The sequence below is a fragment of the Lacerta agilis genome, chromosome 2 (genome assembly GCF_009819535.1).
Source record: "Lacerta agilis isolate rLacAgi1 chromosome 2, rLacAgi1.pri, whole genome shotgun sequence".
Classification (NCBI taxonomy): domain Eukaryota; kingdom Metazoa; phylum Chordata; class Lepidosauria; order Squamata; family Lacertidae; genus Lacerta; species Lacerta agilis.
Window position 1 is genome coordinate 37,244,613 of NC_046313.1, and position 17,950 is coordinate 37,262,562.

The 17,950-nt window shown below is 43.2% G+C and overlaps 1 protein-coding gene across 1 annotated transcript; it reads right to left on the minus strand.

Annotated features, from left to right (window-relative positions):
- Window positions 1-2,329: 2,329 nt before the first annotated feature.
- Window positions 2,330-17,664, minus strand: LOC117041137 (cytochrome P450 2C20-like). Its single transcript, XM_033139538.1, has 9 exons — window positions 17,423-17,664; window positions 15,667-15,829; window positions 10,276-10,425; window positions 8,577-8,737; window positions 5,607-5,783; window positions 4,981-5,122; window positions 4,201-4,388; window positions 3,704-3,845; window positions 2,330-2,552 (listed from the first exon to the last, which is right to left on the minus strand). The coding sequence occupies exons 1-9, from the start codon at window positions 17,597-17,599 to the stop codon at window positions 2,365-2,367; spliced, it is 1,488 nt and encodes a 495-aa protein (XP_032995429.1). The 5' UTR covers window positions 17,600-17,664; the 3' UTR covers window positions 2,330-2,364.
- Between the last annotated feature and the right edge of the window lie 286 nt (window positions 17,665-17,950).

The window sequence follows — 17,950 nt, forward strand, 5'->3', positions numbered from 1 at the left end:
GGGCGGGGGCTTTGGGAGCCTCTGCGGGCAGCAAAGGCTGCGGCTTCGGGGCTCTTTGCCGAGTCTCCCAAAGCCCCTGCCCCCGGGGATGACGCACACGCAGCGATGCCCCGCCCCCGGGGATGCCGGGCCGCAGCTTCAGGAGTCTCTGCGGGCTGCAAAGAGCCCCGAAGCCACAGCCTGGCACCCCTTTGTACTATAGCAGTGGCTTCAGGGCTCTTTGCAGCCCACCGAGGCTCCCAAAGCTCCCGCCCGGCATCCCGCGGGGGCGGGGCGTCGCCGTGCGTGCGTGCGTCATGACGTCATGACGCACGCACGCACCGCGATGCTCCGCCCCCCAGGGGTGCCTCTTGGCTTCCCGCCCCGGGCAGCCAAGGGGCTAGGAACGCCCCTGCTCCTAGAACAGGCATAGGCAAACTCAGCCCTCCAGATTTTTTTGGAGTACAACTCCCATCATCCCGGACCACTGGTCCTGTTAGCTAGGGATGACGGGAGTTGTCTCAAAACATCTGGAGGGCCAACTTTACCTATGCCTGTCCTAGAACCACCAGATTTCTCCCAATGCCCCACTCCCACCCACACATAGGTCACCAACCCCAGTCCCACAACATGAGAATCTGGACCCATCAGGCCACCTGCAGAAAAAGGCATGAAGGCGTTTATTGTTTATTTTTGGAACTGGCCCTTCTCCTCCAGAAATGACTGGGTTAAACTTTTCTGGTGTCTCTCATTGGTGAGAGTCAAAGTGCATAGTTGTGGGCAGTGGACAAACAGCAGTTTCCTTCAGGGAGAAGATGCATATTATAGTACTCATAAATATAATAGGAAACAGCTTTCCTTCATGAAGAAAGAAATCACTGTCTCTTTTGTCAGAAAGTGATTGCTAAAACTGGTTCTCTTGCATAAAAACAAGTCATTGCACAGCATTCTGAAAAATCACCATGAGTGGGGTTGAAGTGGAGAATCACCATATATTGTATCCACACTGTCTGGGACTTTGGGAGATCAAGGCCATTCAAGTGAAGCAAGCCAAGCAGCACCTATAGGGGCTGGGCCTCGCTCCGTAGCGTATGCCTCATGATGTTATGACGCATGCACTATGGAGAGCAGCCCAGGAGGACTGCGCATGTCCACAGCAGCCTGGGCAGATGGCGGGCTGCTGCAGAATGCTGGACATCCCTTCTGTGCGGCGGCCGCTCACACGGAAGGGCTGCTGGGCGGCAGCTTGGGAGTCCGGGCAGACCTCGCATGTCCACAGCAGCCTGGGCGGACTGCACATGTCTGCACATGCAAAGTCTGTAAGCTGATTCTGTAATAAATGTAGATGCCAAGCTACTAACAATAATTCTTGCCTGTAATAGTAATTCAGCCTGCAATATTAACATTAGAATACCAAAATCAGTCTGACTCCCCCCTGCCCCCCCCCAGGCTGCTTTAAACAATAAAAGAATGACACAGCTGCATTTTCTTTTCTCTTGATGCTAAAAAAGTAGGCAATTTATTTTTAGTACACTGAAAAATGGATTTCTTCACAAATTTACGGATTGGATTAGAATTTAATTTCCATCTTTAAAATTTCTTAATCCCCCAAAGAAACTGATATTATTGCATGTTTTAGCTGCCTGTAGAAATGCAATAATAATAATAACTACTGTTGTTTTTTTTTAGTTTTTCAAACATTTCTAGATTTATTATTTTCCTAAAGATATATTCTGCAAAACAAAAACAAAATATATTGACATAATATTTCATTTAGTTAGGATCCTTATAATATTTCAAAATTACTGTCATAGCCTTAATTCATAATTCAAGTACTTTACTGTTTTGCAGTATCTGCTTCACACACACTTCTAAAGGTATTATCACTTGACATTCCATTCCTTTTTGGAGCCTTGTTTTACTTCTGTTCTGTTTACTGTGAATAATTGGCATTGAATAACTGGCAATGTGTGGCATTGAAAAGTGAGGATAGCAACACATTATCACCCATGCAACCTGCTAGCAACTACTAGCTGGGATGATGGGAGCTGATGTCCGAGAATATCTAGATTTGCCTGTTCAATTTCTGTCTTGTCCAGGGGTGCTAACTTTAATAAAATATCAAGGGGGAACAAGATACAGCATATGCACCCCTTTTGACTGGTAATGCCTATCAACTTGTGGGGCAGCCTCCTCAAATATTTTTCTTGAGGGTAGCAAAGGGACCTTGAAGTTGGCTCCTATGGTCTGTTCCACCTAAGCTTGGAATATTTGGTTTTCCTCAGAACTATTGGGTTCAAATCTCTCAGTGCTTCCATTCTACTTATGGTACTACAAATAGTTTTGGACTGACTTGATCCCTTCTGCTTAGTTTACCTCACTGGATCACTTAGAACGTCTAATGGCTTGCATTTGTAAGCGTGCACTCTTCATTTTGTACTGCATATGAAAAGATGCTACATCCTTTTCTTTGAATTCTCCCACCAGCTGGAAGGTGAAGTTCTGGAGCAGAACAGAGAAGAACAGGAACAGTTCCATCCGAGCCAGGGCTTCCCCTGGGCATGCCCGTTTTCCTGGCAGAGAGAAAGAAGGCAGAGCCAACCAATAATCAAAGACCAAGATAGACCACATCAAACACAGCAAATATTACAGTTTAAGAATTTTTAAAAAACAAAACAAAACAAAACACCAAAGCAAGCATAACAAGGGCAGCAATAGGGACAATTCTCAGTCCGTGTGTACAGCTCTCTGTTTGCACACTGTTATGTACATGAAAGGTCAAGGTGGTTCAGCAAGTGGGTTTTTGAACTGTTGGTCTCCAGTAGTTGTCCTGCTGCTGTGACTCATGGGTGGAGTTTCATTGTAGACATGTTATGTAGCATCAAAGTACAGTAGGATTTGGAAGACCTGCTTGATGCTAATCTGGAACAGGTAAAGGTAAAGGGACTCCTGACCATTAGGTCCAGTCATGTCCGAATCTGGGGTTGCGGCGCTCATCTCGTGTTACTAGCCAACGGAGCCGGCGTACAGCTTCCGGGTAATGTGGCCAGCATGACTAAGCCACTTCTGGTGAACCAGAGCAGTGCACAGAAATGCTGTTTACCTTCCCACCGGAGCAGTACCTATTTATCTACTTGCACTTTGACGTGCTTTCGAACTGCTAGGTGGGCAGGAGCTGGGACTGAGCAAGGGGAGCTCACCCTGTTGCAGGGATTCAAACCACTGACCTTCTGGTCAGCAAGCCCTAGGCTCTGTGGTTTAACCCACAGCATCACCTGCATCCTGTAATAGAATAGGCATGTTTTAAAAGCTAATTAAGCCAGACCAACATCCTTTGTGAGATAATAGCCTGGGGGTAATGAGTCATTAGGACATCGGAAGCTCAAAGGAACTCAGTGTAAGACAGCAAATGTGTGGGACCTCTTCATAAAGCCAAGAACTTAGACAACATGTGACCTATTCAGTCCAAATCAGTGATATGCAAATCTGAATGCGTTTGTGTCTAGAAACCCTTGTTTGATTGCTTCACATATGCATATTAGGTCCAAAGCAAATATTAGGTGAACAGGAGAAATATCCTTGCCCCTCATTCCATCACTCCAATTCCAATATTTATTCATCTCCTAGATCAAACCACCAGATTTCTCCCAGCGTCCCACTCCCACCCACACACCAGCCACCATCCCCAACCCCACAACATGAGAATCTGCGCCCATCAAGTCACCTGCAGAAAAAGGCATGAAGGCATATCTTTTCCGGAACTGTCCCTTCTCATCCAAGAAATGTCCTGGGTTAAACTTTTCTGGAGTCTCCCACTGGAGTGGGTCATAGTGCACAGTTGTGAGCATTGGAACCACAGTGGTGGACTTCAGGGAGAAGATAGAGATTGCATTATTTGTTTCTGTTTCACAGTCATATAAGAAAGGGCATAATAATAATAATAATAATAATAATAATAATAATAATAATAATAGTAAAAAAAAACTTTTATTTATATCGCGCCCTCCCTGGCCAAAGTCTTTTCAGAAAGACAGTGATTGCTGAAGCAGTGTGACTCACATCATTGCACAGCATTCTGAAAAATCAGAAACGGGGTAGGTGGGTGGAACGATTTGTCTGCACACTGCCCGGAACTACGGCAGATCAAGGCCCTTCATGTGATGCTAAATCCCTCCCCTTTCCTCTCCACAGTAACCTGATCATTTCATGTGTGAATCACACCTGAGGGATGATGTAGCCCCGGAACTCTGTACGACACGTCGTTGCACGTGGGAAGCCCTCAAGGGAGCCCTTTTCAAATCGTTGAGTCTCATGGATAACAGCATTGGTGTAGGGCAACCTCACCCAATCGTCCATGCCAGGGATGCGGTTGGCACCTACTACCTCATCAATCTCCCGTTGAACTTTCGCTGCAATGGAAAGCAGTCAGAAAATGTACTTCAAGAACTCTGGAGCTGCTTCCCATCTGACGCAGTGATATTTTCCCAAGCAATTTCTCTTCCAAAATGCAGGGAACAGCATCTCAATATTTGTGAATTATTTATATGATTTATGCTGTATTTGTGATTTTCTACTATGATCTATCATGTCATTATTATTAATTGTTTGTAAGTAAGTCACTTTGGGATTCATCTGAATGGAAAGCAGCATGAAACTATAATAAAATGAATGTCAAATCATCTTTCTCTTAGAAAATAAGGCTAAAGTTAACCCCCATTCAAACCTCCTCGTCTGACATCTTTAGAGCTGCAGAAATACCTTTTTGTTCTGCAATGATCTTTATGAGTAAGTCTTACTGCCTTTGAACAGCTTTGCTGTTTTTTATGATGCAACTTCCAATTGTTCCTTGATATTCTCCTTCCTTTTTTTTTACTATATCACTATTACTATATTAGTGAAATAGTACATATTTTGCTGTTTCGTTGCTCTTACTGCAAGTGACCTTTGAAAGATTTTGTCTTGGATAGCAGAGTAAACCAGATCTTTTGGTCATTTAAGTACCTTGAATGTGTGGAAATTTAGCCATCATCATGAGGCTGAAGACCAAGGCATCGCTTGAGTTTAATGTCCCAGCAATAAAGAGTCCAAACACGCACTGGACAAGCTCTTCGGTGCTGTAGATATCCTCAGGATTGGTTTGTTTCTGTAAACAAGGCAGAAGGGAAAGGAGGGTGGAAAAATTGAAACATCTCATCCTATTCCACACAATAACCTTGGTGATCCGGTCTGTCATGGCCTTGTCTTCTCAAGGCTATAAATGGAATGAACTGTGTTAACTTCATACACAAGATGTACATTGCTTATTGCAATATAAAGATATTGTTGAATATAAAGGCATCATTGAGAACCGGGGGGGGGGGGAGAGAGAATTTCAGGCCACAATCTCATGAATGCTTTCATTTTGGTCAGCTGTGTTTCTGCTGCCTGGGTTGATGTCTAAATAAACTGGAGGAAAGATGTTTCCATCTGAGATTAGTTTGGAGATGGACTTTAGCAGCCACCCAAGCCAAGAGAGGGACAATGGTTCACAATGAGGAAGTGCAACAGCAATGAGGGAGAGTTTCAAATTTACTACAAATGAGGGGCATCTCAGAAATGTAGGGAAGGGAAATTGTGGATCTCCCTACCTTCTCTGACCTGATAAGGAAGCAATCAATATAGTCACGGAGATTCTGAGGATCCAGTGTCCTCCTGTGGGACTCCACCCTCTCACGAATAAAGGCCTGCATTTTTTCACAATCTGCTAATACCTTCCTGTGCTGTCCAGGTAAGTAAGCCATTATTCCTGGGAGTACATTATAAATCTGGAACAGAAACAATGGGGAAATGAGAAACTGCAATCATTAATGAGACAGATGAGAAATGAGATAAACTGTATTTGCCTCAGGTAAGGAGCTATGACTGCTCCCACAATCTTTTCCACATTTATTCAAAAGCAAGTCCCACTGTGGCATACTACCTTGTAACAGGATGCAATGTAAGCAGAAGAGAGACACAAATGAGATGCCAAACATCGTTTGGAGCAGCGAGTGCTGTGTCTACTCAGAAGTAAGTATTATTGAATTACTCCCAGAGAAGTGAATTTAGGATAGCAGGTGGGTATGTCTCCCATTAGGAAACCCAGCAGAATATCCCTGTGAAGTATATCTTGGACAGTTAGGGAAGGAAGCCCCTCTGTTGTGGGGCCTCTTCCCTTTACGATGAGCTCTGTGTATATCCCTGCAAGGTTGATTTTCACCAGATTAGCAAAGACTCCTCTCCAGCTTAGAAGGGTCTGGCTTTAGCATGGCTAAATGATGCGTAAAGTGCAAAAATCCCCTCTGGGTCAGCCATCTGAATATTTTTAAAGAAGATCTAGAAGAAAAGCCTAGATCTAGGACTAACCCATATTTACCTAACTTCTGATCTTATTTAGAAATGATTGCACTTCAAAGCTTTACTGCAGCACAGTCTTAACAACTCGTTACAATAAAATAAATGTTGCAAAATAACAAGGTAACACATTGTAAAGAAGCAATGGGGTTGGTCCTTTATGGAGTTCACTAAATCTTCCACTCCTGGGTCCCAGAGGAAGATGCTGAGCTTCTTCATCATTGAAGAACAGTGGACACTCGGGTTGCGAACGTGATCCGTGCAGGAGGCACGTTGGCAACCCGGAGCATTCGCAACCCACAGTGCCGTGTCTGTGCACGTGCAGGTCGCGATTTGGCGCTTCTGCACATGCGCAACGCACGATTTAACGTTTCTGCGCATGTGCCAAAACCCGGAAGTAACCTGTTCCAGTACTTTCGGGTTCGGCGCAGTGCGCAACCCAAGATCACACAACCTGAAGTGGTCATAAACCAAGGTATGCCTGAACTTCTCTGCTGCTGCTGCTGCTGCTGCTGCTGCTGCTGCTGCTGCTGCTGCTAGTAGTAGTAGTAGTAGTAGTAGGAAGATGCTGAGCTTCTTCATCATTGAAGAACAGTGGACACTCGGCTTGCGAACGTGCGCTTCTGCGCATGCGCAAAGCACAATTTAATGCTTCTGCGCTTGCGCCCAAACCCAGAAGTAACCCGTTCCAGTACTTCCGGGTTTGGCGTGGTGCGCAACCCAAAATCACACAACCTGAAGCGGTCATAACCCGAGGTATGCCTGAACCTCTCTGCTGCTGGTGCTGCTGCTGCTGCTGCTGCTAGTAGTAGTAGTAGTAGTAGTAGTAATAGTAGTCATGTTCAACAAGCACACACAGACTTTTCAAGTTTCAGCTTCCTGCTGTGAGAGCTCTGCCACTCTTGTATCCAGAAATGAGTCATCAGGTCACTTATCTCACTACAATGGAAAAATAGGAGCCTTCTCTGACGCTTTTATCAGAGTGCAACTTTTTTACTTAAGGTTACAGCATTCAAACACGGCATTTTATGTAAACTTACAACTTGTAACAAAAATGTGATGGTTTTTTGGCATTATTTACATAAAGACATGCCACTGGGGTGAAGAACTGAATTAGATTGCGGTTTGTTATGTGGGAGAAAGACCTGTAACAGATCACACTGAGATGAATTGAACCACATTTTACATCCCTACTGATGACCAGGGGCATAGCAAGGGGGGGCGAGGGGGGCGGGACGCCCCGGGTTCCATAATGGAGGGGGTGACTAATTATCAAGGAATTTTTTTAATTTATTTTTTAATGCCTGCTCCGAAGGTCTTATCTTACTATACTAGGGATTATATAGCTCTATATGAAATTTCATGCATATTGTTTAATATCTTGACCCTCCTCCACCAAAATAGCTGTTCACTTGGCTGTTTTCCTATGTCATGAAGGCTAAAATTTCAGCTCAGAGAACACTAACTGTTCCCAACCCTATCCCTGTGGACAGCCATCTAATTAGACTTTGAGAGGTTTTTAGGAGGTAATTTAATTATTATTTGATTTTATACCAATGTTATGTATCTGGTGTTAGCCACCCTGAGCCCGACTTTGGCCGGAGAGGGTGGGATATAAATAAAAGGGTTTTTTATTATTACTTGTTATTATTCCTATGCAAGAAAATATGAAATAACGCAAAACCATTGGGGGGGTGTCAAGGGGGGGGGGGGTTGACAAGAAATTTTCCGCATTAGGTAACACCTGATCTTCCCATGCCTTGGGGGGGGGGGGTTGACAAAAAAAAATTGCCCCTGGGTACCAATTTACGTAGCTATGCCCCTACTGATGACATAAGTAAATTTGAGGAAGCATGCCTGTTTGAGTGCAGAAACAGTTATCAGCAGAAACACAGAGGCAGAAGAAAGACACACACACACACACACCCAGGTTCAGCATGCAGAAGGAACGATATATTGGAGCTGTATCTTCCTGGCAGCAGATGACAGAACCATGAGACAGGTGTAAAATACTCAAGCAAGAGTTTTATTTACAACCTTAAAACTTACAAACACAAAGTATGTGCGTGTGCTCTTTTGCAGGCAAATTCAAACTGCAACTTCTCCTTTGGTACTCATCACCAGCTGTCAGCCCAGAACTCACACCCAGAACTCACAGAAACAGTTCTTAAAGTTACAAACATCTTTTTCTGTTTCTTTGCAGAATGACTCCTAACATGATATACCTGCATGGATAAAGAACGATGGTAGCCCATTAAGTCCTGCATAATACGCAGGTTCTCCAGCAGGACCTGATCTTTGTAGTCAAACCGATTCCCAAAGACAATTGAACAGACGACATTTGAAACAGCACATGTGAAGCTTCTTCTTGGGTCAAAGGCCTGCCCTGCAAGAACAACAAGACACAGTGAGTGGGGCCTGGCAAGTTGGTGGTGGTAGTAGTAGTAGTAGTACCCCTCCCATCTGACTGGGTTGTCCCAGCCACTCTGCCCCCCCTTTATGGCAAAACTGATATATTTTCCTTTTGGTTGTTGTTGTTGTTCAGTCGTTCAGTCGTGTCCGACTCTTCGTGACCCCATGGACCAGAGTACGCCAGGCACGCCTATCCTTCACTGCCTCTCGCAGTTTGGCCAAACTCATGTTAGTAGCTTCAAGAACACTGTCCAACCATCTCATCCTCTGTCGTCCCCTTCTCCTTGTGCCCTCCTTTTGGTATCTCCCTGGAATTTAAGGGATGCTGGTGGCGCTGTGGGTTAAACCACAGAGCCTAGGGCTTGCCGATCAGAAGGTTGGCGGTTGCTCCGTCCCTGCTCCTGCCAACCTAGCAGTTGGAAAGCACATCAAAGTGCAAGTAGATAAATAGGTACCACTCTGGCGGGAAGGTAAACGGTGTTTCTGTGCGCTGCTCTGGTTCGCCAGAAGCAGCTTAGTCATGCTGGCCACATGACCCAGAAGCTGTACGCAGGCTTCCTCGGCCAGTAAAGCGAAATGAGTGCCACAACCCCAGAGTCATCCGCGACTGGACCTAACAGTCAGGGGTCCCTTTACCTTTAAATTCCTTTTACATGACGCCTTCTGATATTTATTATATTTAGTAATACAGAATTACAGTTTAAGTGTGAGGATCATAGAATCAAAGAAATGGGAAGCCGAGGGTCATCTAGTCCAACCCCCCGCAATGCAGGAATGCCACTCACAGCCATCCCTGGTTGGCCTCAAACCACCAACCTATGTATATGTGAAATCCAATGTTTAAGTATTAAATGTATTGTGATTTATTCTAAAAGTTTATTTTTAAAAAGAGATAGATAGGTAAATAGATAAATATTTGATATGGCATTGTGGAAATGGCAATCTTCTGGTCTGTTAATGCATTGGGTTTCCCCATCTCACTCATGATTCCCTCCCTTTGCAATAGCAAGATCTTTTGTTTCATTTTTTTTATAAAGGGGGGGAATGGCAGGGGTGAGAAAGATTGGCTGCAAACCATTTTGAGTAATGGTCTAGCTAGAAATCTGGATCAACACACAATGGTTGCATTTTGCAAGTGAGTGGTTTGCATTTTGTATAACTCCCAATTCAGATACTTACGCCCTGCATCAGGATGACAGATGCGATGCCACAAGGGCAGGGGGATAATGGGAGGAGAGAGAAAGAACTACCTTCTTATCTGTCTCAACAGCCAAGTAAGCAGGTGAGGAAAAATTCCCTAGCTTAGCTTTAAAAACAAATTATAGAACCCCCCCCCACCAAAAAAAAAGAATATAAAGCTTGCCGAATATTTAAAGAGAGAATTAAAATCGGAGAGGTCTGAAGTAAGAAGAGACAAATTACAATCACCAATAACAATCACTAAATAAAATCCCACTTCCTGCATTGAAGGATGGCAGAATTTTCTATGGAAGACGTATGGTTCAAGAGTACCTTGTGTGGCTACCAATTCTTCTACCAGGCAAAGGGCTTCCTCTTGTATCCTCTCAGACATTGTTCTCTTTCCCATCCCAAATTCCCGCAGGGTGGAGAATGTGAACCTGCGATGCTCTCTCCATTTTGCCTCATTTCTGGTGACCGGTCCTGAAAGGAAACAGGTGGAGAGCTCAATGTACAGAAACCAGGCAAAAAAAGACAATCGTGGGAATATCCAAATAACAAGAAAAAATCCACACCGTGAAATATCCCTGTAACAAGATGAGCATATACGGTATTTATATAGTAATACTTAAACAAACAATGTATTTGAAGGCGGAATTGCTCAAAAAACACTTCAAAAAGTTATAAACTAAACTTACCAAACTTACCTACACATATTGTAATAATACAGTATTACATCTAAGAAGTTATATAAGTGTAGGAAAAATTATCTCAACTTTTAAGAATAGACCTGATCGAGTCTTTAGTTGAATAACTTTACAAGAATGCCAATGTACGTGGGACTAAAAAGAGTTTGAACCGTAAGCAGTTACACAAAAAAGGGCTATAATCCATGTTCGTACTGAGGACTGTTGGCATCAGGGCTGCAAATCTATGTATCCAGTACGTTTCTTTCTGTAGTAATTTCTTTTGTAAAATGCTCATATTAGATTCGGTAATGCTATGTTTATAAATCACGAACCATCTGAAATCTGTAGCTTTGTGATTAGCTTCTATGAAGTGGGATGTAAGGGGGGCTTCTATGATTTTGTTATTGATGTGGTAATAGTGCTGCCTATATACCTTTGGTATATAGGCAGCACTATTAGAATGGTCAGGACAAGACTATTGGAGCACAAAAACTGCATCAACAACAAAATCATAGAAGCCCCGGTTTTAGCATTCTTGTATTACATTAGATGTAATACTGTATTATTACAATATGTGTAGGTAAGTTTGGACACACCCTACAATATGCGAGCACTATGCCTTTAAGAATTAAGTACCAGTTGATATATAAGTCAGTGACTAAGAACGCTTTCCAACAGTCTTTGCAACAGCTTTGTAACAATAAGATCATGGGAGCTTGCATAGCCCCTTGTCGATATGTTTTACAAGCTATGGAGCTTGTTTTTGAACTTAAATTTAGGTTTCTACATTTGGAATGAAGCATAATTAGAGTCCCGAGTTGGAATATTACCACTCACTATCTGGGAGTGTTCTTTTTGTTTGAAGTTTCTTGTCCTCCCCCTATATTTAACAGCAACTAAGCTATCTTGAGTTACATAAAATATAATTTCTTTTTTCCCCTTCTGAGGAAACTGATAGATCATAACAGTGAAACGAGATTTTTAGCCGGCAACTCGTTAAGGTTGTTTGGAAGTTATTTTTGGTATTCGGAGTTATTTGTAAAGTTTGTTAAGTTATTATTTTCCTTTGGATTAGTTTATAGTGTTTTTTGAGCAATTCCGCTCTCGAATACATGGTTTGTTTAAGTATAACTATATAAATATACGCTCATCTCGTTACAGGGATCTTTCACGGTATGGATTTTTTCTTGTTATTTCAATGTACAGAAACCAGAAGGAAGTTTCAATATGAGAGATGGTGCCTTCCTCCTTCAAGCTATATTCCTATTTGTAATTGCAAACAAGGGTGGTTCCAAACAACTTGTTTATTCAGCATTCAGCCTGATTTGTTTGCAGTTTGCTTGCACTGAGATTATACAGCTGGTGCACATTCATTGCTCTTTGCTTGCACAGCACAGACTTCCCACTGATAAATGCTTATCTCACACTTCATAGTGCATTTTCTGTCATAAACTGTGTTTACTGCATACCCTCCAACATTCAGTACTAAAAGTCCAATTGTTTTAAAGTGGGTTTGCTGAGCTTGTAGGCCATTTAATTGCCCCAATCTGGATATAATGTGCCTGTATACTAATAAATAGCACTGACAATGTAATCAATCAAAGTAAATAACATAACTCCTAACTCAAAGTTCCCATGCATATTAGGTCACCAAGACTTCATACTGACTAATTATACAGCAGTGCGCTAGCCCTGGTGCTGAAGGGGAGAGATATCTGTGTGTTCACATCATGCCACACCTGCCATTAAATCCCTGTAATGGGCAGAGGAGCAGGGACTAAACCATCTGCCAGTATTTATATCTAGCTCTACCCAGGATTGGGGAAGGGAAACTTCTGCTCTACGTGGGGCTACATTTGAAGGTGACCCAGAAACTACCAATATGTTTCTGAGCACAATTCAAAGTGTTGGTGCTGACCTTTAAAGCCCTAAATGCCATCGGCCTAGTATACCTGAAGGAGCGTCTCCACCCGCATCATTCTGCCTGGACACTGAGATCCAGCGCCAAGGGCCTTCTGGTGGTGACTGTCCTGTGTGAGTGCTTGGAGGCAGCTGGAGGATGGATGGCGGCTAACAGATTGAGGTTGAATCCTGACAAGACAGAAGTACTGTTTTGGGGGGACAGGGGGCAGGTGGGTGTGGGGGACTCCCTGGTCCTGAATGGGATAACTGTGCCTCTGAAGGACCAGGTGTGCAGCCTGGGAGTCATTTTGGACTCACAGCTGTCCATGGAGGCGCTGGTTAATTCTGTGTCCAGGGTGGCTATCTACCAGCTCCATCTGGTACGCAGGCTGAGACCCTACCTGCCCGCAGACTGTCTCGCCAGAGTGGTGCATACTCTGGTTATCTCCTGCTTGGACTACTGCAATGCACTCTATGTGGGGCTAACTTTGAAGGTGACCCGGAAACTGCAATCAATCCAAAATGAGGCAGCTACACTGGTGACTGGGAGTGGCCGCCGGGACCACATAACACCGGTCCTGAGAGATCTGCATTGGCTCCCAGTACATTTCCAAGCACAATTCATAGTGTTGGTGATGACCTTTAAAGCCCTAAACAGCCTCGGCCCAGTATACCTGAAGGAGCGTCTCCACCCCCATCGTTCAGCCCGGACACTGAGATCCAGCACCAAGGGCCTTCTGGCGGTTCCCTCACTGCGAGAAGCAAAGCTAAGGGGAACTACGCAGAGGGCTTTCTCAGTAGTGACACCCGCCCTGTGGGACGCCCTCCCATCAGATGTGAAAGAGATAAACAACTACCAGACATTTAGAAAACATCTGAAGGCAGGCCTATTTAGGGAAGTTTTTAATGTGTGACATTTTAATGTATTTTAATCTTTGTTGGAAGCCGCCCAGAGTGGCTAGGGAGACCCGGCCGGATGGGCAGGATACAAATAATAAATCATTCATTCATTCATTCATTCATTCATTCATTCCCTGAATAGGAAAAGCAGCTGGTTTACATAAAGTTCCTTTTCAAACTTTTTTTTCTTTGCCTGAGGCATCTTTTGACATGTTATTAATTCCTAGTGTTGAGTGCCTTGAAACTGGGAATTGCATCTCAAATCAAAATGGAGCTTGATCAGGTGTTATGCATTGTTAGTGCAAATCAAGCCAAAACCTGGCCATTGCACCAGTATTCATTGAATTACAGTCAAAGTTCAAATCTGGTCAGTAGCATCTCAGTGCAGCAGGAGTAAGCCTTACGCAATAAAAATCAAAGACTTCTGATTGCAAATTAAATAAATCACTCAGTTTATTACTATATGAACATTAATGGTATTATTAAATGATATGAATTGGAATCATGAAAGTTTCTGGAACTTATATATTAACTAATAAGATATAATATTTCAAAATAAAGCAAGATACATATGAAAGAAATTAAGCAAATAGCTATAATGTGCATAGAAGATGAAAAGCTGCACTGACAAAGCAATCAGTCTAATATTGTAACTCCTAACTCCTAACCCATCTAGTTGTGAAACACACTGAAGTTCCCTAAGATATTGGATCACTAACAATTCAGAGTGACCAATCTTAGAGCAGTACACTGGGCCTCATAATCTTCCACCTGAGCAAAGCATATGAAACACCATAGGAGGGATGTTTCTAGAACTCAGGTAAAACTGTGATGGCCCCTTGCTTTTTTTGCTATTGAGTGCTGCATACTCTTTAAGTAATCTTATTATATTGATTAATATATATCTTTATCTATATTATTGAAATGTGGTATATTTGCCAACTTTTTGCGATGTTATTATGAAACTGTTACTATGTTATTTTGCTATGCTATTATGAATTTTTTTTTGTAGTGTTTGAAATGTATTCTTTGTTGTTGTTGTTGTTGTTGTAAGCCATTTTGAGCATGATTTATTTGTGGAAAATGTCAAGGTCCAGTAGTGAACGACTCTAGGGTTGCGGTGCTCAACTTGCTTTACTGGCCGAGAGAGCCGGCGTACAGCTTCCGGGTCATGTGGCCAGCATGACAAAGCTGTTTCTGGCGAACCAGAGCAGAAATGCCATTTACCTTCCCGCCGGAGTGGTACCTATTTATCTACTTGCATTTTGACGTGCTTTTGTACTGCTAGGTTGGCAGGAGCAGGGACCGAGCAACGGGAGCTCACCCTGTCACGGGGATTCGAAGTGCCAACCTTCTGATCAACAAGACCTAGGCTCTGTGGTTTAACCCACAGTGCCACCTGCGTCCCAGATTTGTGGAAAAGGGACATACAAATAAAATGATGAATGGATGAAACAAGGCAGCTAGCTAAAAGAAGAAGAAAGGGAGATAAAACATTAAAAGAACCATAGAATTGGAGAGATGGAAGGGACCACAAGGGTCTTCTAGTCCAATCCCTTGCAATGCAAGAACCTTTTGCCCAATGTGGGGCTCAAACCCACGACCCTGAGGTTGAGTCTCATTCCCTACCAACTGAGCTATCAGACCACCACTGTCCTGAAAACAGAAACAGCAGCTGCCAAAAAAAAGAGCAGACTGCATATCAATCAGCAGCATGAGCATGGAGCTGGACTTCCCCACAAAATTTTCCTCTGATTTTCATTCCCTATGTAAACAGACACACATAAGATGTAGACTATGATTTACCATAATCTATCTGGAAAGGGGGGGGGGAGGAGCAACTTACACCAATGCTATGTCAGCAGTTCTTCACACGGGTCACTTTTTCACACACTCAAGCACTGGTTTGCCAAAACATATTGTGCTATCAGTTTGTTTTTTGTTGTTGTTGTTGTTGTTTTGTTTTTTTGCTTCCTGGCTGTTGTTCTGTTACTCTTTTCACAATGCCAAGGTCTCCATTCATCTAACCTAAAGCTACAAACATGTTCACAAAGATCCAAACAGCTGATACAGAAGACACAAACATGGCATAATGTCATCCATTTTGATCCAGCATGCCTGCTCTACTGTGTACCTGAACTATGGCATAACTGCTGAACGTAATAGACAGGGACGTGTGGCAGGGCCCAGGTTAACAGAGGTAATCTAAAAGGAAATGCAATACACCCCTTACCTCGATATTTGTTCACTCTTTCTAAGAAGGGCATTGCAGGACGCCCACCAAATTCTTCAGCATGATTCACAAAAGCATCTATCAATGTTTCATATCCACAAATCAGAACGACGGGCTTTGGCCCTATCCAGACAGTAAAGATGGGGCCATATTTATCAACAAGCTGAAAGTAGAATCAAAGACAAGCAAGGTTCATTGGGCAATGCTTCCTTTGGACAGATACCTTAGGGCAGGGGTGGAGAAACTGTTCCCTGAGCCAAACCTGGCCCACCAGGCTTTTTTCTCACAAAATATATTGACCCACCTCTCAGCTGGTATCATGGCAATCTTAGGGCAGTGGGGAAGATTCACAAAAGCTTGCAAAAAATTTCTATACAAATCTATGTTGTGATTCAATCTGGAATGCTGTGCACAGTTCTGGTTGACTAATGTCAAAAGGGGATATTGTAGAGCTGGTGGGGGGGGCCAAACGGAAAACTAAAATGATCAAGCAACTAAAGCAGCTCCTCTGTGTGGAAAGGGCACAAAATTTGGGTCTTCCTTTTTTTTTTTTAGGAAAAAGGTGAGTAAGCGGCGACAAGACAGAAGTGTGTAACAGTGTCATTGTGTGAAGGAAGTGGAGAGAGAGGTTTTGCTCCCTCTCCCATCACACAAGATCTCTTTCCTGGCCAGTCACCCAGTGATGCTCTATAGTGGGAAATCCAAGAGAAACACAAGGAAATACAGTCATACCTTGGTTTTTGAATAGCTTAATTCTCAAACGTTTTGGCTCCCAAACACCGCAAACCCGGAAGAGACTGTTTTGGTTTGCAAACTATTTTTGAAAGCTGAATGTCCGACGGGGCTTCTGCAGCTTCTGAATGGTTTCAGGAGCTTCCTGCAGCCAATCAGAAATCGCGCTTTGATTTCCGAACATTTTGGAAGTTGAATGGACTTCCGGAACCTATTCCATTTGACATCCAAGGTACGACTGTACTTCTTAGACACAGCTAGATGTAATGATATACAGTTTTAACCGCTGATAAGATAGAGACACAGCTGGGACACCAGTTAAAGTTGGCAGTAGGCACTCAGTTCCACCAAGACAGATTTCCCCAAGCTATAATATGGCCATCAACTGTAGCTTTACCCTCCATCAAAATTCATGGCTGCTGTTCATTCATTCATTACTTTTTCCTTTTTAAATTTCTATACTGCTCTTGTTCTGAGGATTATATCATCATCATATTATTATTAATATTAATTTAAAAACACAGAAATACATAGCATAATAACAAGCAAAAACAATACCCCCATTTTAAAAGGTATAAATAGCTTAATTAGCCAAAGGCCTGGGTGACAATGAATGTTTTTGCCTGGTACCTCAGGATATGTAATGAAAGCACCAGGTGAGCTTCTTTGGATAGAGCATTGCACAAATGGTGAGCCATCACAGAAAAGGCCCCTTCTCATGTTGCCACCCTATGGAATTCTCACAGAGAAGGCACACAAGAAGAGCCTCAGATGACAATCACAGGGTCCAGGTTGGTTCATATGGGTCCCCATACTCTCTACAGCTTTCTAGCATGGCAAAAGACAAAGAGGATGGGAACTTTCCTACCATAAGCTCCATTCTGTTAACGTAAGGCTTCTCAAAGCAGCAGACACAGACCAGACAAAGGAGAAATTAATGGTGTGTCCTCCTCCTCTCTCTCTGTCCTACTATTCTAGGCAAAATCCTATTCATTACATGGCATTTATGGACAGGGGAACTCACCTTTTTATAGAACTTGTAGACAGGCAGGACATCTTTCTGCAGGAGATTTCCCAGAAAGAGCCAGGGAGTGGGTCCTGGGGGTAGCTGGCTTTTCTTCTTGTACATTTTGAAGGAGGAGAAGAGTATAGTGAAGAACAGGTAGAGAAGGAGCAGAGCTCCTGCCCCAGCCAGCTCCATCTTTCACAGAGCTCTTCTTTAGGCCAGAAATCCAAGAAAATGCTTAAGAAAACCAGGAAGGAAGCAGTGTAATCAGCTGGAGACCCAGCCAAACCTGTCTCTGGAATATCTCTAACATTCCAACCCTGTTTTTATTCTTTTCCATGTGATTTTTAATTATTAGCAAGAGCTAGTTACTCATTAAAAGAATGTCACTCTGACCTGAACTCAGAGTTAACCCTTGGAAATGTGAGATGCCGTGCATGGAGGCTGTGCATGATGCACATTTATTGTGAAGTCAGCCAGGGAAAATATTTTCTTTTCTGGTGCCAGTCAAAGTCAGCAAAAGTGAGCTGGACAGACCTTTAGTGC